This window comes from Sphaerodactylus townsendi, linkage group LG15 (assembly GCF_021028975.2).
Source record: "Sphaerodactylus townsendi isolate TG3544 linkage group LG15, MPM_Stown_v2.3, whole genome shotgun sequence".
NCBI classification, from domain to species: Eukaryota; Metazoa; Chordata; class Lepidosauria; order Squamata; family Sphaerodactylidae; genus Sphaerodactylus; species Sphaerodactylus townsendi.
This window is the reverse complement of record NC_059439.1, coordinates 38,976,772-38,997,744: the sequence shown is the minus strand read 5'-3', so window position 1 is coordinate 38,997,744 and position 20,973 is coordinate 38,976,772. Positions and strand designations below refer to the sequence as shown.

Here is a 20,973-nt window from a genome sequence, read left to right as displayed (position 1 = left end):
CACCTGGCACAAGCGAGGGCTGCCAACTCCGGTTTGGCGTTTGGGGACCTCACCTGGGAGACCCTGGGGCGCTCAGGGAGGGGTGCAGTGCGGGGTCCACCTGCCACAGCGTCAGCCATTTTCTCCAGCAGAAGGGAAATTAATGAATTAAACAGGCAAGAAGTTAGTGTGTTTATGTAGCCTGGAGATAATTTGCTATCCCCAGTCCCTACCTGGAGTTTGGCAACCCAGGCAGACACACACACACAGCTCAGCTCTTTTCACAGCAATGTCAACCTGGCTTCTCAGACAGGCCAAGGATCTAGGCCCCCCCCCCCCCCCTTTCCTGCAAGGGCACTTTGACTCCCACCCACCCCAAAACAGTTCTGCACTTCTCCCGAATGGGGAAACAGATGCAGGCAAAGGAGCACATCCATTAATGCCATCTCATGCTCAGAAGACTTGTTTACCTGAATGCAAAATTTCTCACACACTCACCCCCCCCCCCCATGTCCAGCCAGGACTGTTCCATAATCCATGCCCATTGCTGCAAGTCCTCTCCTCTCCATAGTGAGTATAGGTCCTATGCCGCTTCCTGTAAGCTGCACAGCCCTGGTCAATACTCTAAAACAAGCAATCATGTGTGTCCCCACTTACCCCCTCCAGACTGAACATCCCCAACTCCTTCACCCTTCCTCACCGTGAGCTGGCTCTCAGCCCTCCCCCCCACCCTGCCTGCACCCCCACCATTCTATCCACATCCCTTTCAAAGTAAAACCTCCAGAACTGACCTCAATCATCCAGGTGAGGCCTGACTAGTGTACTAGCTGAGCTGCCACCCAACGGTTAATATGTGTTAAAAGTGCAACTTACATATACAGACACATTCAATGCCAACTACATCTACTAAATATGAAATCAACAAGTGCAAATAGAAGAAGAGTTTGGATTTATATCATCCCCTCTCCTGCTGTAGGGAGACCTCCAAAGGGGGGCTGACAATCTTCCTGTCTCTTCCCTCACAACAAACAACACCCTGTGAGGTGGGTGGGGCTGAGAGAGCTCCCAGAAGCTGTGACTAGCCCAAGGTCACCCAGCTGGCGTTTGTGGGAGTGCACAGGGTTTGATTCCCTGCTCTGTCACTTGAGCTGTGGACGCTCATCTGGGGAATTCAGATTAGCCTCCACAGCTTAAGTGACAGAGCAGGGAATCAAACCCGGTTCCTCCAGGTCAGAGTACAGCTGCTCTTAACCACTACGCCACTGCTGCAGACAATCTATAAATACATCCACCATATCTTCTACATCTACATATAAAAAAACATCGGGAACCTCCCCTTTAAAAAATTTGTGCGGCTTCCTCAGCACAGCACTGCAACAGGAAGAAACTGATAGCAGCTGAGGACCTGCTATCCACTTAATCTCCATTTGGGATAGACATTCATCATCCTTTGGAATACATATGTTTATGCTTACCCAAGAACGTTGTTCCATGTATAAGAAGCATCTGTAATATTTGTAGCCTATTTATATATACTGACTGGTATATATAGGTATAGGAGATATTGTGGATTTATTTGTAGATTGTCTACATTTATATACTATGCGCGCTTGTTGATTTCACATTTAGTAGATGGTGCGTGAAGGTGTCTGTATACCCAAGCGTAAACCTTTCATACATATATTAAATGTTGGGTGGCAGCTCTAATGCAGGCACTGCATATTCCTATCTCTTCAATCGATACGCTGCCCCCCTATTCCTTTCTGGGTTCATAAAACTAGTCGCATCAGGACCATTATCCCATCCTGTAATTTGAACGGCGAACCTATGCTCCCTGCTATTTCTGTCCCAAGATCACATTGCACCCTCACTCCAAAACCTTGTTTACACGCTGCTACTCAGTATGGTATCCCCCTTCCAGTATAAACATTCCCAAACCCCCCTCTCTGTCGGAATAATACCGGAACAGGGGCACATATTGCCAACAACATCTTGAAATTATTAATCCAACCCCAACAGAGATGGTAGATTATCACAAGGGCCAGGATCCCAATACCTTTCCCCATCGGTCATAACAAAGGGCCTCTCACATTTATCCATCCCTCTCCAGGATCGGGCGGTCATCCTCACACTCTGTAAAAAAAATCAAGTGGGAGGACTCTTTGCTCGCTACTAATTATTTTGGACTGTCTGAGATATGTGGGTATTTAGGAATTTCTCTCCCAGGCTGGGCCTCTGTATTAAATTCGCTGCTGGAAAAGTGTATTCTGACTGTTCTGTTGTGGAGCTTCTGTTAAACAACACAGATGTCATGTTTTGGAAAAGTAGCAGTAAATTTCTTTTACAAGTGACATGTAACTTTACCGCTATATACAGTCTTCCTGTCTGCGTATTTTGAATATACCTTTGATTTGTACTTCTGCAAAAATGTTCTGGCAACGCTCTAGAACCTATTTTTAAATGCCAAATAAAGGTGGTGGTTGTTGAAAAACATTCCCAAACATTCCCCATTTTTGTTACCCTAAGCCTCCCCTTGGAGGTAGAACTTGACAGTTATCCTTGTTAAATTGTGTCTTGTTCCCACTTTTCCAGTGTATCCAGACCTCACTGAATCCTATCTTTATGTTCTGGGTTGTTCACTAGACCTCCCCGTTTGGTGTCATCTGCAAATTTAACGAGTCATCTGTCCAGCCCCTCATCTAGTTCACTTGTACAAATACTGAAGAGTACCAGGTCCAGAACTGAGCACTCAGGCACCGCACTGGACACCTCCCTGCAATCAGATGGAAGGCCACTGACAACCAGGGAGGCCTCAGGACCCGCAGCCACCCAGCACCGCAGCAAGACTGACTAGAAACTTTCACAAGGTGCTTCAGCCAGCCTTCGACAGGTGGGACTCTTTGTGCAGAGCAAAGAGGGCACCTGCCAGGAAGGCCTTCGCTGCAGCTTTATTCCTGAGAACATGAGGTGGAAGGGAAACGGTTAGGGCACATCCAGCTGTATTTTTTAACTGCCTTTAATCTGTAACCTGCATTTTAAAAAACCTGTACAATTTCCACCTGTTTCCTGCCCACTGGTCGCATGGCTTGCCTGCACTAGGATTTAAACAGCAATCGAGTGCCAGGCTGCACTACTCCGTGCTTGCCTGGGAGGGCCGGGGAAAGTCCGCCACCACTTCCGTGATTCTCCAAAGAATGCTTTTTATTACCCACAACGGTAGCCATCGTATAAAAAAAAACTTGTTTCAGTTCTCGGCCCCAGTGTATAAACCTGACCCCTCCCACAGCCCACCCCTCCTTTCCAACTCCCAGCCCCTTTGTGGGGGGACCCACATATTATTCACTAACACGAGTAAGCAACAAAGGCAAGAAAGTCAGGGGAGGGAGCGGAACGCCTTCTCCCTCGCCCTGGTCCTTGTTTCAGGGCTCCGCCGTCTCTCTTCTGCTTGGAGCGGAGGACTGCCGGAGGGTGGGTTTGCTGCAGGTGCCAGCCACCCCGGCCCCTCCTCAAAAAAACCAACATACAAAACCCCCACCCTGGGTTAGGTTTAAATATGAAAAAAAGGGGGGGAAAAGACCAGGAAGATAAAAAGATAAACAGGGGGGCAAACTGGGGTTGAAAACACATTCCCCCCAAAAGGAGTCCACTGGTCAAACCTCAAGAGTTCCAGTCACCCCAGCACCCTCGTGTACACCCCCAGACAGGTGAGGCAGGGCTTCTGGGGGGGGGGCACTCCCAGCTTAGGGAAGGGGTCGTGCGTGGGGGGGCTGCACGGGCAGAGACCCTCTTCACACAGTCAGCTTGCAGTGACACATCTCCTTGTACATCAGGCGGCGGAGTTTCGGCATGTCTTGCTGCGTGAACGAGAAGGGGAGGCCCAGCGCCAGGTATTTGGAATACTGCAAAAGAGGAGAGAGAGAGAACAGGAAGGCCGTGAACCTCTGCATACTCCAAGCAGAGAAGGGGGCACACCTACATTAACACCTGGCAGCAAGAGACCACCTGCTCAAGCAGTCAAGAGAGAGTCAGGTGGCCAGGAACAGTCTGGAGGAGTTCCTGCTATTTTTTGTGCCTAAAATAATGCCTAAACTAGGCCGAAAACAGTTGGCTGTGCATAAGAACATAAGAAGGAGCCTGCTGGATCAGACCAGAGTACATCTAGTCCAGCACTCTGCTACTCGCAGTGGCCCACCAGGTGCCTTTGGGAGCTCGCAGGCAGGATGTGAAAGCAAGGGCCTGCTGCTGCTGCTGCTCCTGAGCACCTGGTCTGCTAAGGCATTTGCAATCTGAGATCAAGGAGGATCAAGATTGGTAGCCATAGATTGACTTCTCCATCAATCTGTCCAAGCCCTTTTTAAAGCTATCCAGGTGAGTGGCCATCATCACCTCCTTTGGCAGCATATTCCAAACACCAATTACCTGTTGTGTGAAAAAATGTTTCCTTTTATTAGTCCTAATTCTTCCCCCCAGCATTTTCAATGGATGCCCCCTGGTTCTAGTATTATGAGAAAGAGAGAAAAATTTCTCTCTGTCAACATTTTCTACCCCATGCATACTTTTATAAACTTCAATCATATCCCCCCTTAGACGCCTCCTCTCCAAACTAAAGAATCCCAAACGCTGCAGCCTCTCTTCATAAGGAAGGTGCTCCAATCCTTCAATCATCCCCGTTGCCCTTCTCTGCACTTTTTTCTATCTCTTCTTCGAGCATCCTTTGAGATAGACTCAGAACTGAACACAGGACTCCAAGTGCGGTTGCACCACTGCTTTATATAAGGGCATGACAATCTGCAGCCCATCTATCCACAGGGATGGGCCAATGACAGCCTTGGACACATGAAGAACCCTCTTTCCCTATCCCTCACATCAGAGGAGGAGAAGGGAGTTTCTCCTGTCATACCAGGTGTCCAACTCTGGAGCTTCCGATGTTTATGTATTACAATTCCTTTCAGCTCCTGCTGGCATGGCCAATTGGGAATTGTAGTCTGATGGGAATTGTAGTCTGAAGCACCAGAGTTGGTCACCCCTGTGTCATACCATTCAGCTTTGGTGCAGGCAGAGAAGCTCACTACCTCTGTCTGCTGGAGACCTCTTCCCTGAAGTCACGGCCAGGCGAGGAAGCCAAACCATGCTCTGTGAAACCTCTGAAAGGGGCATGGGCCTCACACCTGCCCCGTACAGGAAAAGTAACTTTTCGTACTCAGTTCTCAATGCTCAGCATTAGAACTTTCATGGAAAACGGAAGGCAGTTTGCCCTGGCTCTCAAAATTATTCTTCTTTTTAATTTTATTTATTTATTTATTATTTGGATTTATAAACCGCCCAATCCCCGAGGGGCTCTGGGCGGTGTACAACACTATGTACGCAGTATATAACAAGGGTCCCGATAATGACCAAATACACTAAAATCCATTAAAACAATTAAAACCATTTAAACAGCGGGCAGAAGCAATAACAATAATAACGATGGTGATGGCATCCCGTAGCCCAATTCCTTTAACTGCCCCCAAAAAGGAGGGAGCGGCCAAACTCGTCCTTAAAATAACAATGAATATACAAATAGATTATAAAATAGTGGGCAAAAGCCCAAGGAGCAAAGCAAAAGAGGGGGGGCGGGGGGCGCATTATTATTTGTAATAATTTAATTTTTTTTAATTTTTAATTTAATTCTTTTTAATGTAATTCTCACAATACTAGAACCAGGGGGCATTCATTGAAAATGCTGGGGGGAAGAATTAGGACTAATAAAGGAAACATTCTTCACGCAACGTGTGATGGGTGTTTGGAATATGCTGCCACAGGAGGTGCTGATGGCCACTCACCTGGATAGCTTTAAAAGGGGCTTGGACAGATTTATGGAGAAGTCGATCTATGGCTACCAATCTTGATCTTCCATGATCTCAGATTGCAAATGCCTTAGCAGCAGTGGCGTAGGAGGTTAGGAGCTCGTGTATCTAATCTGGAGGAACCGGGTTTGATTCCCAGCTCTGCTACCTGAGCTGTGGAGGCTTATCTGGGGAATTCAGATTAGCCTGTACACTCCCACACACGCCAGCTGGGTGACCTTGGGCTAGTCACAGCTTCTCGGAGCTCTCTTAGCCCCACCCACCTCACAGGGTGCTTGTTGTGAGGGGGGAAGGGAAAGGAGATTGTCAGCCCCTTTGAGTCTCCTGCAGGAGAGAAAGGGGGGATATAAATCCAAACTGTTCTTCTTCTTCTTAGCAGACCAGGTGCTCAGGAGCAGCAGCAGAAGGCCCTTGCTTTCACCTCCTGCCTGTGAGCTCCCAAAGGCACCTGGTGGGCCACTGCGAGTAGCAGAGTGCTGGACTAGATGGACTCTGGTCTGATCCAGCTGGCTCTTTCTTATGTTCTTAAGGCCCTTGCTTTCACCTCCTGCACGTGAGCTCCCAAAGGCACCTGGTGGGCCACTGCGAGTAGCAGAGAGCTGGACTAGATGGACTCTGGTCTGATCCAGCTGGCTCTTTCTTATGTTCTTAAGGCCCTTGCTTTCACCTCCTGCATGTGAGCTCCCAAAGGCACCTGGTGGGCCACTGCGAGTAGCAGAGAGCTGGACTAGATGGACTCTGGTCTGATCCAGCTGGCTCTTTCTTATGTTCTTAAGGCCCTTGCTTTCACCTCCTGCACGTGAGCTCCCAAAGGCACCTGGTGGGCCACTGCGAGTAGCAGAGAGCTGGACTAGATGGACTCTGGTCTGATCCAGCTGGCTTGTTGTTAATGTTCTAATGCAGTGGTGGTGAACCTTTGGCACTCCAGATGTTATGGACTACAATTCCCATCAGCCCCTACAATTGGCCATGCTGGCAGGGGCTGATGGGAATTGTAGTCCATAACATCTGGAGTGCCAAAGGTTCACCACCATGGTTCTAATGGTTTAAAGTCAAGCTTTGTGTGAGAGCCACGTGGGGGGCAGGGGGTGGAGAGGGAGAAAGAGCCGGCCCCTGCCGAACACAGAACCCGCAGCCCTTACCTGCAAGACGAAAGCACCACAATCGCTGTCATTGTTTTGCCTGGCAATGTTCTGAGGACGAAACGAGAGAGAGAGAGAGGGGTCAGCCAAAAAGATTCCAGCTTCCCTGCTATGAGGCTGTGGCATTTTGGGCATCTGCCTGCAGCTCTGTTCAGACAACACAAATGCCGCCTGCGGGCCTGCTCCAGAGGCAGACTGCATTCAAGCCACACCACAAAACCAAGCAAGATGACAGGAGCAGATCAACACATTAAGACCCAAGTCAACAGAAACAGCCAAAGCTCTGAAAACACACAAAACGACACAGAGGTTTCCAGATGAGGAGCAAAGTATCTGCCCACCAACTAAACACTCCAGTCAACTGCACAGGTTTGCCTCGACACTGAAAGCAAAGCAAACACCTGTGCCATCTTTATGCTCAGTTAACCTCAGCACAAAAGCGGTTCCCACTCACACGGACTGCACCTTCCTGACGATTCACAGGAACAGAAGTCCCCAGCCCTACAATGTTGAAAAGACCCAGAGGGAGGCCACTGGGCAGACCTAAAAAGTTTGTGACACGCTGCAAGTCAGCAGAATGGAGCCTCAGCTCCCGCCCAGGGAATCCCTGTCTACCTGAGGACAGGTGGGGTTCCTTCTGCTGGGAAAGCCACCAGGCCAGATCTCCACACAGGGCCTGCCTGCCTCCCCCCAGCCCCAAAGAACCCCCAGAAGGATACTTACCATCTGGAAAATCCCTCTCCACCCGTCTCGGAAGTCTGGCCGGTTCTTCTTGTCCGCCTCAGCCTGCAAGTACCTGCAGATGTGCTGTGGGAGGGAGGGAGGGAGGGAGCAGGGCTCAGACACAGCCACGGCACGGAGGCATCACCCACAACTGTCGGCCAGAGACCAGTCACAAACCTCAGGGCTGCCTCTGGGCTCTTCCTGGTCTGCCCCATCAGTAGCTGAGAGGTTGCCAGGGACAGCATCACACAAGCAAGTGTAGGGTTGGGATTTGTGGTGTCACAACGAACTGTGACCACTATTCAAGTCTCTGTTCAGTGCCAATCACTGGATCCTGGTTAATTGGACTGTTTGCATTAGGATGTCAAAACCAACCTGGACTTAATCAAGCTACCAGGATTACATGTGAGCCATTGCGGGAGGCGCTGGAAGTTTCATCGCGTGATAGAAGCAGGGCCCAGGACCAGATGCCTTCATCAGTTCTTCAGCATGGCCACTGGCCAGCGCTGGCAGGGGCTGATGGGAATTGTAGTCCATGAACATCTGGAGAGCCGCAGGTTGCAGATCCCTGAACTAGATCTTTAGGACAGTCATAGTGAACCTTTTCGAGACCGAGTGCCCAAATTGCAACCCCAAAACCCACTTATTTATCACAAAGTGCCAACACGGCAATTTAACCTGAATACTGAGGTTTTAGTTTAGGAAAAACATTTGGCTCCAAGGTGTGCATTACTCGGGAGTAAGCTTGGTGGTAGTCGGTGACTTTGCTTTGAAGCAACTGTAGTAGCTCTTCCAACGGGTAAATCAATAATCTTTAGAGGGAGTTTACTCTGCCCCATTGCCAGCAACCGAGCTTACTCCCAGGTAAAGGATCGTGCTTTAATTCTTCACATGAAAATCAGGGGGTTTAACAGCTCTTAACAGGGTTACCTACACTGCCTCCCCAAAACTAGGTCTTAGGTTTAATGCTAATAATCGAGCCCAGTGGCCCAGGCCAGCCTACATGTGGGAGGGGGGCGACTCTATTTGTGCGTGCCCACAGAGAGGGCTCTGAGTGCCACCTCTGGCACCCGTGCCATAGGTTTGCCATCACTGCTTTAGGAGATAACTTAAGACAGCTTCATTTAGAAGAAGGAGAAGAAGGAGAAGAAGAAGAAGAAGAAGAAAGAAGGAGAAGAAAGATGGAGAAGAGGAAAGATGGAGTTTGGATCCCCCCCTTTTCTCTCCTGCAGGAGACTCAAAGGGGCTTACAAACTCCTTTCCCTTCCCCACTCACAACAAACACCCTCTGAGGTGGGTGGGGTTGAGAGAGCTCCGAAGAACTGTGACTAGCCCAAGGTCACCCAGCTGGCATGCATTGGAGTGCACAAGCTAATCTGGTTCCCCAGATAAGCCTCCACAGCTCAAGTGGAAGCAGGGAATCAAACCCGGTTCTCCAGATTAGAGTGCACCTGCTCTTCACCACCACACCATGCTGGCTCGGTGTTGAATTAAAACTGTGTTGAATTAAAGCACTCCTAAATTGTGATTTTAAAAACGTTGGTTCTGTGTACCTTTAGGTACTTTATTTTATGCATTTTATTTAAATTATAAGCACCATTAAGGAAGAAAGGCTGCTAAGTAAACATTTTACATAAACAAAAATGAACTCCCGTGCTCAGTCTCTGCCGCCCGCTGCTTCCGAGGCAGTCAGCACACCCATGTCCCAAACACGCAACACCACACAGCTAGCTGCTCTTTGGGTGCCCAGGAAAACGCTTCAATGAAATGCATGATGCCTCTTTTTCCTAAAAGGCTCATATGCAGTAAAAACATAAGGTATGAAACACTGTGCCTTGGGCTTTCCCATCAAGGGAGCCCCAGTCTCCAAAGATTCTCACTGGTATCACAAAGCATTCTGGGTTTTTTGGAAGGCAGCAAGGCCAGCTTTAAGCAAGCCAGAGAGCCCAACACGAGCGTGTAGCGGCACTCCCTTTACCTTGGGACACCGCCGGTTGAGGGTGCGCTGGGAATCCAGGTATGTGATTTGCTTCTTCTTCACTTCCACGCAGATCAGAGACCAGTGGACCTCCAGGTGGATCGGAATTAGAAGCAGCTCCTTGTTGAAGATATCCACCTGCGGAGGCAATTCAGGCCGCCTTGCCAGCGGCCTCTTCTCGGAATAATCATTTGGGGGGGACCCTTTACCATGCCGAACCACAGAAACTGCATGAGGGGAGAGTCAGGAACGCAGTGAAGGTGGGTGTTCCCCCTAAGAACGAGTAAAGCTCTGCTGACTCATGCCCCATATCACAGGTGTCAAACTCGTGGCCCTCCAGAAGTTATGGACTACAGCTCCCATCATCCCCTGCCAGCATGATGCTGGCAGGGGACAGTGGGAACTGTAGTCCATAACATCTGGAGGGCCACGAGTTTGACACCTGTGCCCCATATGTTTGGGGGTCACAGGGCCGAGTGGCTAGGCCTGGCATTTCCCCACCTGGAAATGAAGCACTTAGTCTGCTAAAGCGACGACATCCATCCCAGCCAAATCCCCTCGCCAACTGCAGCCCCCACCGCATCACAAAAAGGATTTCTTGGCCGCCACTCACATTTTTGGTCCAGCGTTTGACTCCCTCGTACCCCTTGGTTCGTAGCTTATCGTAGAAAAAACTGTTGAAGAAATGAACCTGGGGGGGAAGGGAGAGGAGCAATTGTGGCTTGGAGAAGGAAGGCTGCCCTAATTGGGCTTGGAAGCAGGAAGGGGCCAGCAGGGAGGCGCGTCGAAGGCGCTGGCGAGGGCCTCCCTGATTCATAGGCAGCTGAAGGGCCCAATTACATCCAGCAGTGCTGGCAGGTCATTAACTAGACTGCAGTGGTGGCGAACCTTTGGCACTCCAGATGTTATGGACTACATTTCCCATCAGCCCCTGCCAGCATGGCCAATTGGCGATGCTGGCAGGGACTGATGGGAATTGTACTCCATAACATCTGGAGCGCCAAAGGTTTGCAACCACGGAACTAGAGCAATGGCCCCAGAAGATAATGACCAAGAATGGCATCTGGTTTGGTCAAGTAACTGAAGAATACCCAACTCCCGCCACACACTTGGCCAGAGCCCTTCAGGGGTGGGCGATATACTAAATTAAATAAAAACAAACTGCTTAGGGCAAGTGCCCTCAACTGGTTGAGCCTCTGGTCACTTCCGGAATTGTGAGGAGTGGAACGCACCCACAATCATAAAGTAATGGCCGTGGACTTCAGAGGCCAATCACAACATGTTGGGGGAGCTGCAAACTTAAGTGCAGTGATGACGAACCTTTTTGAGACCGAGTGCCCAAATTGCAACCCAAAACCCACTTATTTATCACAAAGTGCCAACCCGGCAATTTAACCTGAATGCTGAGGTTTTAGTTTAGAAAAAAAACACACGGTTGGCTCCCTCTTCCTCAGCCCCACCCGCTCGAGCAGAGGCCAGCCTGCTCTAGCCTCCAGCAAGTCCCACGTGCACCGCTCTGTGCCTCTCTAGCAATTCTGCCTCTTCTGCCTCTTCTCAGGCAGCAGCCACCTGGAGCACAGGCACCAGGCCCGCCATCCGAATCCTCCCTGCTCACCGTGGTGCGTGCACATTGTGTTCAGTGGCCCAGGCCAACCTAGATGTGTGTGTGTGTGTGGGTGATTTTCCACCCCCCACATGATGAACTCTTGTGTGCGCGTGTCCATGGAGAGGGCTCCGAGTGCCACCTCTGGCACCCATGCCATAGGTTCGCCATCACTGCAATAGTGGCTACAGTTTCCACTCTCTTTGGAGGTGAACGTGGCCTCCTCCTTCCTGGGTTCTTCTGTCAAATGTCCTGTTCCAGTAAGGTGGAAGAAAACCAGGATGGTCCATTTACTTTGGGGAAGGAGCCCCTATCGATGACCACCCCAGAGGCAGGGGAAGCCTTCCCGTTTGGGATCCTTGTCACCTGCCCCACCTCCTGGGCCAGCAGGATTCTCTCCAGCAGCTCACCTTCTCTGGAACTGTGTCCATGACGAGGTCCCCGTACATGTTCATGACCTGCCCAGAGATGGAAAGAAATGAGGTGGCTGCGTTAGGCTTCTGCCCGTGAGAAACTCACAAGAGTACAGAACACTCGGCCGAGGTTGTCCGCTCAGGGGCAGTCAAGACCCACAACCTGTTCTCAGCAGCAAGTAGGCCTTGCTGGAAGGACGAGGTACCAATAAAATATAGTAAAAATAAACAGATGGTCCTGGAAAGCCCAGCACAGCAAGAAGACAGCCTCTTTCCCTGAGGGGCAGCGTGACGCAGTGGTTAAGAGCAGGTGGGGGACCTGGTCAAAGCTTCTTCAGAAGTCTAGGTATGCCCACTGAATCAACCCCTAGCCACATGACTGTTCACTCTCAAAGAACTCCAGTGGGTTGCAAAAGCCATGCTTTCTTCCCTTGCAAGACTTGTTCTTCTATGCATTTCATTAATTCCAGGTTCCTTTCCACCCATTTCCCTGGAACCCACATTAGGGTCTGAAATTTCCTCGCCAGTGGCATGTCAGAGGAACAGTTCCAAATCTGAGCACAAATCTGAGCACTCTGAGCCAATAGGACCTGTTTCTTGTCAATCTGTAATCACATATCAACTCCTTCATTTCCATCACCACTGAAGGTGGTCTGGGAGGCCACCAGGAAGGCTAGAGAGAAGGCGGAAGGAAGCTGTTTCCTTCAGAAACTGGAAGTCTTGCTCAAAAACTAATACAAAGCGGCACACAGGAAATGCAAGCAGAGAATCAGGGATGCCAAAAATGATTTTGAGGAATGTATCACAAAAAGCATCGCGGCCAAAGACGAAGAATTGGGAGCAGGAAACTGACTATGGGAAGCTGTTGGACCATCGGATGACAATGGAATTTGAGGAGAACTAGAGGAGGGCGAGGCCGTCTGTCTTCACTGCCACAGATACAAGACAAGACGCCTGTTCCCAGTTTCAAACAGGAGCCCCCACCTCCCTGTGGCTTTTAACCATCAGCCACTTCAAGCAGGACTCTGAAAAGGTGGCACAGAGATATTCTAAATCAGTGGTGGCGAACGTTTGGCACTCCAGATGTTATGGACTGCAATTCCCATCAGCCCCTGCCAGCATGGCCAATTGGCCATGCTGGCAGGGGCTGATGGGAATTGTAGTCCATAACATCTGGAGTGCCAAAGGTTCGCCACCACAGTTCTAAATAAATATATTAAGTTAATAAATGCGCTGAGAGGAGCGTTTCTGCTGAGTTCACGCGGGAGATTGACGCCCACTTTACGGCCCCAGCTCTTCGCTACTGTCACGGCCTGCCACGCAGCCCCAAACCACCCCTGCAGTATCCGAAGCCTGTGCCACGCCCACACACGCAGTCCCCACCCCCACCCCGCTTCTTTGCGGTTTCCAGCTGTCCTTCCTCGAACTCCCTGCTCCCTCCTCGTACCTGGTCATTGAGCCAATTCGGCCCGTAGAGCGTCTGCAGGTCGTCCATGGTGAGGACGTGACGTTTATAGGTGACCCGGAAGGACCGCATCACAGCGTTGCCGGGCATGCGCTGGTAGGACTGAATCAGCTGATGGACCATGGCCTTCCTGCGGGGGCCAGAGAGGGGAGGGAACCGTGACCACTTTGAAGCACAAGCTCTGACACACACACACCCCAAAACAGGCCTCGCTTTGCCTGAGAAGAGGCCCGCCCAGCCCCACACTCCGTGGCCAGCAGGAAAGATGATGAAAAGGCAGGGCACGAATGTGATGACATTTTCCGTTCTTAGGATTCAGAGGGTGTGAAGGCACAAACACGGCACTCACGGGAGCTCCTCCGGGGGACATGCAGCAAACTCAAGGAGCAGCGAGATTTTGGGGAGTATCAGCTCTCAAAGTTCCTTTCGTCCCTTGGTTTCTGTCGAAGGGAGCGGCCACTCTTGAAAGCAGATACCCCCCAAATCTCGTTGGGCTGTAAGGTGCTGCTGGATTCAAATGCAACTGTTCTGTGGCAGCTCAACACGGTGACTCTCTGAAAACAGATGCAAAGAGCCCCTGGAGCATAACTGAAGAATGCATAAGCACAAAGGGAAAAAAGTTACTCTAGCACAAATCTGAAATATTTCTCCAGCACCGTGTTACAATTCTAGGCCCGAAGAAACCTCCCTGGCCTCCACTTTATCCCAGTCATTAAAGACACCACAGTCAAGAAAGGATTACTTTTCTCAGGCCCTTCCAAAAAGGATACAAAAGCCCAGACTGCTGGCTACTACCCTGTTTCCCCGAATATAAGACATCCCCTAAAAATAAGACGTAGTAGAGGTTTTGCTGAAGTGCGAAATATAAGGCATCCCCCGAAAGTAAGACATAGCAAAGTTTTTGTTTGGAAGCATGCCCGACGAACAGAACACAGAAAAATAAGACATCCCCTGAAAATAAGACATAGCACATCTTTGGGAGCAAAAATTAATATAAGGCACTGTCTTATATTCGGGGAAACACGGTAGTATTCCACCCCTGAATCCACCCAATGCACCGTGGCTTTCCACCCACCCACCAAGTGCAGAGGACAGCACCTTGCCAGCCCCCAAGGTGGGACTTGCTCGGGCATTCCTTGAGGCACGGCAACAGCTACACCACCCCGTGATTCCAATGCTCGCACAGCAATATTGGGGGAAGGCGGGGGGGGGGGGGGGGGGGGGGAGGGAGGGGAGAAGAGTCCCACCTCTGAGGCGTGGAGAACTCCAGCTGGAAGATGTCCTCCAGCTTCTCCACGACTTCGTCTGTGCTGACGGGGATGAGGCTGCCGTACGTCTGCATGAACTCGTCCAAGATGTCTGGGAGGAAGGACAGGAGAAGACACCTGAGGCCACCCAGATCTCTCTCTCAAACAGGTTGAATGGAGAAAAAAGGAGGCACAAAACAGTCCCACTGCTGAAGGCCAGGAGACCCCGGCCTCAGCCCCCCTGAACTCCAGCAAGGAAGAGGGGAGAACCACAGGCTCAAGAGATGTCATTAAGCCCCCAACACAGTCCTTTTTTAAAAAAACAAAGTTTCCTCTGGAGCTCCTCCCTCTTTGCTTTGATTTCCTAGATCAGTGATGGTGAACCTTTTTGAGACCGAGTGGCCAAACTGTAACCCAAACCGCACTTATTTATCGCAAAGTGCCAACCTGGCAATTTAACCTGAATGCTAAGGTTTTAGTTTGGGAAAAAACGGTTGGCTCCCTCTTCCTCTGCCCCACCTGCTCGAGCAGGGGCCACCCTGCTCTAGCCTCCAGCGAGTCCCACATGCACCTTTCTAGCATCTTTGCCTCCTCTGCGCCCCCCATCCTCGGCAGCAGTCACCCGGAGCACAGGCACCAGGCCTGCCAGCTGAGTCCTCCCTGCTCACCGTGGTGCGCGCATGTTGTGCTCAGTGGCCCAGGCCAGCCTAGATGTGTGTGTGTGTGTGATATTTTCCACCCCCCACATGACAAACTCTGTGTGCGCGTGCCCTAGAAAGGACTTCAAGTGCCACCTCTGGCACCCGTGCCATAGGTTCGCCATCACCGTCCTAGATGGTGAAGAGGACCGCAGTTCTCAGTCTGAGAGAGAGGCCTCCGCAAACAAAACCAACCCTTTTCTAGGTCACATTCGCTGCTCCGTGCGGAACAGACTCTCCAGCCCCTGCCACCTCCATGATTCAACACAGCTCTTCGCTGTGCTTTTCTCCGTAGCGATTCCCAATGCCTTTTCCGCCCCCCCTGGAAGGGATGGGGAGCAGGAGGGCAGCTGGAGGCTGGCCTTTGGAGAAGTCTCACCCCAAGACAACCCAGCTCCCACCAGCGTCCCTCTCCGCAACACCGGCCTTACTTTGCACACAGGTGAGGTGTTCCTCCTTCAGCGGACTGTGTTCAGGGCCACCCTCCATGGGCAGCTCCGCCTGCTGGCTCCCTGCTTCTAGCCTGTCCTTGTCTCGCGGGCCGTGGAAGAGCTCCTCGGCCACGTGGCCTCCAATGCTACAGACGTTGCTGATGAGGATAGTAGCATCTGTGACTCCAGGAAGGGAGCATATATCCCCGTCGGAAGCAAGGGAACCAAAGCCATTGGGAAGGGCGTCCAGGGACCCTACAGAAAGAGGGGGGGGGGGGGTTCAGCAGACTGTGGGACTGACAACAACCGGACCCCTGGACCCGAGGCCAGGACTGATTTCTTTAGAAGATTTCATGTACTAGAAACACTCATAGGCTGCCTTTCTTCCGGAAACAGCTCAGAGCAACTTACAATATAGAGAATATAGAACACATAAAAAATACTTTAATATAAACAAGGTCCTAAGAAAAACCTCCTGAAGATCAAAAGCGAGGGGATCAGGTGCACTCCGTTATTGTGGCTCTTCTGTTATTGTGAAATGACCCTGTCTCATGAGCTGGCCAAAGGAGTTTCATTGACTGATGGGATAGCCAGAAAGGCCTCTCTTTCCTCGTGATCGCAGTTTCTGGGCAGGAGGATGCTGGAGAAAGGGGAGCTTCAGACACCCGAGTCCCAAGTCTTGTAAGGCTTTAAAGAACAAAGCCAATACCCTTGAATTGTGCTCTGGAGTGGATTGGAAGCCAGTGTAATTGTTGGAATATCGGGGTCCCCTGCTCCCAAAAGCTAGTCACGGCATTCTACACTCATTGCAGATTCTGAACAGTCTTCAAGAGTAGCCCCAAGTAGAGTACATTGCAACAGCTCAGTCTATTTCAGGGGTCTGCAACCTGCGGCTCTCCAGATGTTCATGGACTACAATTCCCATCAGCCCCTGCCAGCATGCACAATTGGCCATGCTGGCAGGGGCTGATGGGAATTGTAGTCCATGAACATCTGGAGAGCCGCAGGTTGCAGACCCCTGGTCTATTTGATGACTGAGGACAGTGATGGTTTAAAATCACAGTCTGGCCTTTCTCCTGCCTGCCCGTCCCCTCCTTCCTTCTCTGTTCTAGGCAGCGGATCCTTCTAATATTCTGTGTGGTCCTAGATCGGACCATCCCCCCCAATAAGTCACCTTTGGGACTAACACTAATCCAGGAATGTTTTATATTTATCAATACTTTAATTATTAATTGTGGTTTCGATTTTTAATGTTAATAGTATTGTATGTGTGGTTTGCTGTAGTTTAGCCTGGGGAATGCAGGGAATAAATAAAATTTATTATGCACCATTATTATTCTCCAAACCTGCCTGCCACAGTTCACAACCATGAAACAAAACTGATCATGCCAAAAACAAGTAAGACAAGCACCTGCAGAAGGTCTCCTTGTGAGTTTTTGGCAGACCTGGGGCAGGCTACCCCAGACACCCCGCTATTGTGCCCTACAGATTATTATGCCCCCCCCACCCCACTATTATGCCCCAGAGACCCCACAGTTCAAGAAACAACACTTAGGTATCCAGCCCAATGGAACTCTCAGCTGACCCCAGCGCTCTGTGGGATCTTAAACAGTTCTGAAGGCCTGAAAGATGGAGAGGTTCTCTCGGGTCTCTGGCTGAGGCCTTCTGTTGTCCCAGCAGTGGCGTAGGAGGTTAAGAGCTCGTGTATCTAACCTGGAGGAACCGGGTTTGATTCCCAGCTCTGCCGCCTGAGCTGTGGAGGCTTATCTGGGGAATTCAGATTAGCCTGGGCACTCCCACACACGCCAGCTGGGTGACCTTGGGCTAGTCATAGCTTCTCGGAGCTCTCAGCCCCACCCACCTCTCAGGGTGTTTGTTGTGAGGGGGGAAGGGCAAGGAGATTGTCAGCCCCTTTGAGTCTCCTGCAGGAGAGAAAGGAGGGGGGATATAAATCCAAACTCTTTTTCTTCTTCTTTATTTCTTGTGATGCTAAGACTCGCGGCCCTCCAGATGTTATGGACTACAGTTACCATCATCCACTGCCAGCATCATGCTGGCAGGGGATAATGGAAACAGTAGTCCATAACATCTGGAGGGCCGTGAGTTCGACACCTGTGTGCTAACCCCTCTGGTTTTGATTTTATTATGATAATCTGGGATTTGTCCTGTCGCCATCTCGGGGCTGTGGTTTTTGTTATAGCACTTATATTCGTACTACTATGTTTTAAACCCTGTAAGCTGCCCTCAGGCCAACCCCGATTGGCAGGATCCAGAGGGCAGGACACAACTTCAAATAAATAAACAAACAAGGGCATACGCTGGTTAAAAGTCGGACTTCCTAAACTGCATTAAGCATGGCATACGTGATCTCATATGCCATCACAGAGTCAAGGGATATCATTTCCCGTTTACCTCCATCTCCGTCCAGGCTATGCTGTGCCTCTCTCAGCCTCCGAGTCCGGGGGGAGGCGTGGGCTCCCCCAGCAGGGTACTTGAGCATGGCAGCTGCTTCTTCGTCGATCTCCATCGCTCCAGGGTCTTTGTCAAAGCTGACCCCCTGAAGCTCCACATACTGAGGATAGGGGGACGTTTCATCTATCAGGGCTCCTAGCAAGCTGAGGCGGGACGCTTGAGGCGAGGTCACAGAGGTGGGAAAAGCCCCATCCAATTCGTAGTCCAAGTGTGACTCAGAGGGGCCGGGCCGACGCTTGGCTCCCCCTGCCGGACAGTCCCCCATCCCTAGGAGGCAGTTCTTCTTGTAAAGGGGAAGGTGATCGTCATCAGGCTGGGAGCCAGGGGAAAGGGAGAGGGACGACCGGGCTCGCTTCGGCCCTCCTCGCCGGCGCCCTTTAGATGCCATCTTGCCCCAAAGCTTCCAGTGGAAAGCCAGGGAGGAACTCTTTGAGTACAGCAGCATGCGGAGGGCCCGCCAGGCACGCTGGCGCTTGCGGCGGAAATAGCGTCGCTTGGGGGTCCCCAGCATCTGTGGGCGCCCCCTGGGGTTGGAGCCTGTTCCTACTTCAAATGGCCAAGCTCTGCCCCCACTCCTTGCAATCTTTCCCCGGGAGGCTTTGCTCCTGGACGAGTCAGATGTGCCTCCTGCAACCCCCCAACTGGACATGCTGGGAAGATCCCACTTTCCTCCTCCTCCTCCTTCATCATCCTCTTCATCTTCTTCACTGCCAGAGGACAGAGGGCCAAAGCCCAAAGGCTGCTCCTTGCCATATGCCAGGTGCCGACTTCCTTCAAAGCCACCACCGTGCTTATGTTCTTGCTCTCCCCACTCCTGGGAAGACCTGCGCAGCTTGCCCGGAGGACCCGTGGGACCCCGGAGGCCATGGGAGGACCCCCAATACTTCTTGTCTTGAGTCGTTTCCTTCATGGTTCCAATGTGCCTGACACGAGAGAGAGAGAAAGGATGGTATGTATTACAACGCAAGGACAACGGATTACAGAGGAGGGGCTATCGCTCCCTCAAAGCAGATGGCAGGCCACGCCCCAAAGTGTCACTTAATCCCTGACCGGCTAATTCTGTCAGCTGCGTGACTGGGCTCGCAGGTCTTTAGATACGTTCCGCTCTGATGTTCCGCTTTGCTTTTAAACAGACTGCACAGATCTCTACAAGACCAGGAAAGAGGTTTTGGGCGTGAGGTGTCCTTACCAGTACTGGACGGCTTGCTCAAGGCACCTGGGCATACCGTGAGCATGGATATAAACTCAAAAGGCATAAAGCCCAGTTACAGGACAGGGAGAGGGCTGAAAACCACTCCAGCGTCCCAGACAAACCCACCCCAGAGCTCGAATTTACACGTCAGATCTGGAGGGGATTCCCAGGACCCTGGGTCCAACATATAGGCCAGGCGTTAGCTGCTGCAGTGCTTCCTTCCCACATCACCGTGATCACGTTCTTACATCACAACCGCCTGCACCTCGTCCCCAGTTAAACTGAAGACCGCATCCTCATCTGCCTCACTTTTTGTAACAGAGGGTCCGGACGTCCCTGCTCGAGAAGCTTCACAGCAGGTCTACAGCTCAACCCCAGGTTGCAGGGCCAAGATCCCAAGCAGGAAGAAAGAAAACTGAGGAACATGCAAGCGAAGCCCGCGATTGTTCTTCCTAGCAGGGAGGAGATACAACAGCGAGAACTTAAGAACACCAGAAAGGCTGGCCACATCAGACCAGAGGCCCATCTAGTCCTGCCTCACACTGGAGGCCAAACAGCAGGTCATAGAGCAGGGGTCTGCAACCTGTGGCTCTCCATATGTTCATGGACTACAATTCCCATCAGCCCCTGCCAGCATGGCCAATTGGGGACTGGAGCCAAGGTTCCAATTGGTCATGCTGGCAGGGGCTGATGGGAACTGTAGTCCATGAACATCTGGAGAGCCACAGGTTGCAGACCCCTGCCATAGAGGCTGAGGCCTTCCCTGATGTTGCCTCCTGGCCCTGGGATCCAGATGTTGTGTGCCTCTGAACACGGAGGCTCCTAATGGCCCCTGTGTTTGCCAGCCACTGAGAGTCCCCTCCTGCATGAGTCTGACTAGCCCACCTTTAGCTGAGGTTGCAAACCCCGCCCCCCCGAGCCTTTTAGGGAAGAACGTCGGGGGAAAGAAATCTAATAAGCAGCTTGAAGGTGCCCATGCCCGTGGCCATCACCGCAGCCTCTTCTGGCCACGCTTCGCATCCAGAAGTGTGTCCCCGTGGCTCACCCCTAAACCTATCCGGGCAGATATCTGCGCCCTGAGCACGCATTACCTCGCTGCCACCCTTGCAAGGTAGGCCAGCTTCACCACACAACCCTCCCCTCCTCAGATCTCAGGCCAGGACGGAGTGAGGGGCTGAAACCCCTGGCCCGGTGGGCGCCTCGGGGGAGGGACCGGGCCAGGCTGCGGCGGAAGAGCCACAAAGGCCGGTGGGGGGGGGGGGAGGAAGTCCCAGGAGGCCTGGCGGGGAAGGGGGCCCCATGTGACCCCCGCACTGGGGAGGGGCGTGGCCAAGCGCGTATCGCGGCGGGCGGGGGGCGAGGGAAGGGGCGGGGGCACCGCGGGATGCCGGGGCGGAGGAAGGGGGAGGCGGCCCAGAGGCGGGAAGGGGCCCTCCCGTGATGCGGCGCCTCACCGTGTCCGGCAGCGGGGCCGGGAGAGGGGCCTCTCGCTCCGGCTCCCAGAAGCGTCGCCGCCGCCTCCTCCTCCGCCGCCGCCGCCGCCTCCTTCTCTCAGGAGCCACCGCCGCCGCCGGCGCCGCCCAAAGGCGTCATCAAGCGGCGTCGAGAGGAAAGGGCGGGGCTACCCACGGCCCAGAAGGAAGGGACGCCCGCACGCCGCTTCACCCGGCGCGTGACGTCACGACGCACGGCAAAGTAAAGGGCGGGGTCCCGCCCCTGGGCGCTGGAGTCGACCATGGAGCTGAGCCCCGGGACGGCTAGCTGGGCGGAGACGGTGGCCGCCA

The 20,973-nt window shown here is 52.1% G+C and overlaps 1 protein-coding gene across 1 annotated transcript; it reads right to left on the bottom strand.

Annotated features, from left to right (window-relative positions):
* Positions 1 to 3,159: 3,159 nt before the first annotated feature.
* SENP3 (SUMO specific peptidase 3) lies at positions 3,160 to 20,807 on the bottom strand. The gene is made up of 11 exons (XM_048517992.1): positions 20,644 to 20,807; positions 17,938 to 18,920; positions 15,526 to 15,780; positions 14,397 to 14,508; positions 13,132 to 13,279; positions 11,682 to 11,729; positions 10,282 to 10,359; positions 9,669 to 9,806; positions 7,691 to 7,774; positions 6,968 to 7,018; positions 3,160 to 3,878 (listed from the first exon to the last, which is right to left on the bottom strand). The coding sequence occupies exons 2-11, from the start codon at positions 18,905 to 18,907 to the stop codon at positions 3,768 to 3,770; spliced, it is 1,995 nt and encodes a 664-aa protein (XP_048373949.1). The 5' UTR covers positions 18,908 to 18,920; positions 20,644 to 20,807; the 3' UTR covers positions 3,160 to 3,767.
* Positions 20,808 to 20,973: the final 166 nt, after the last annotated feature.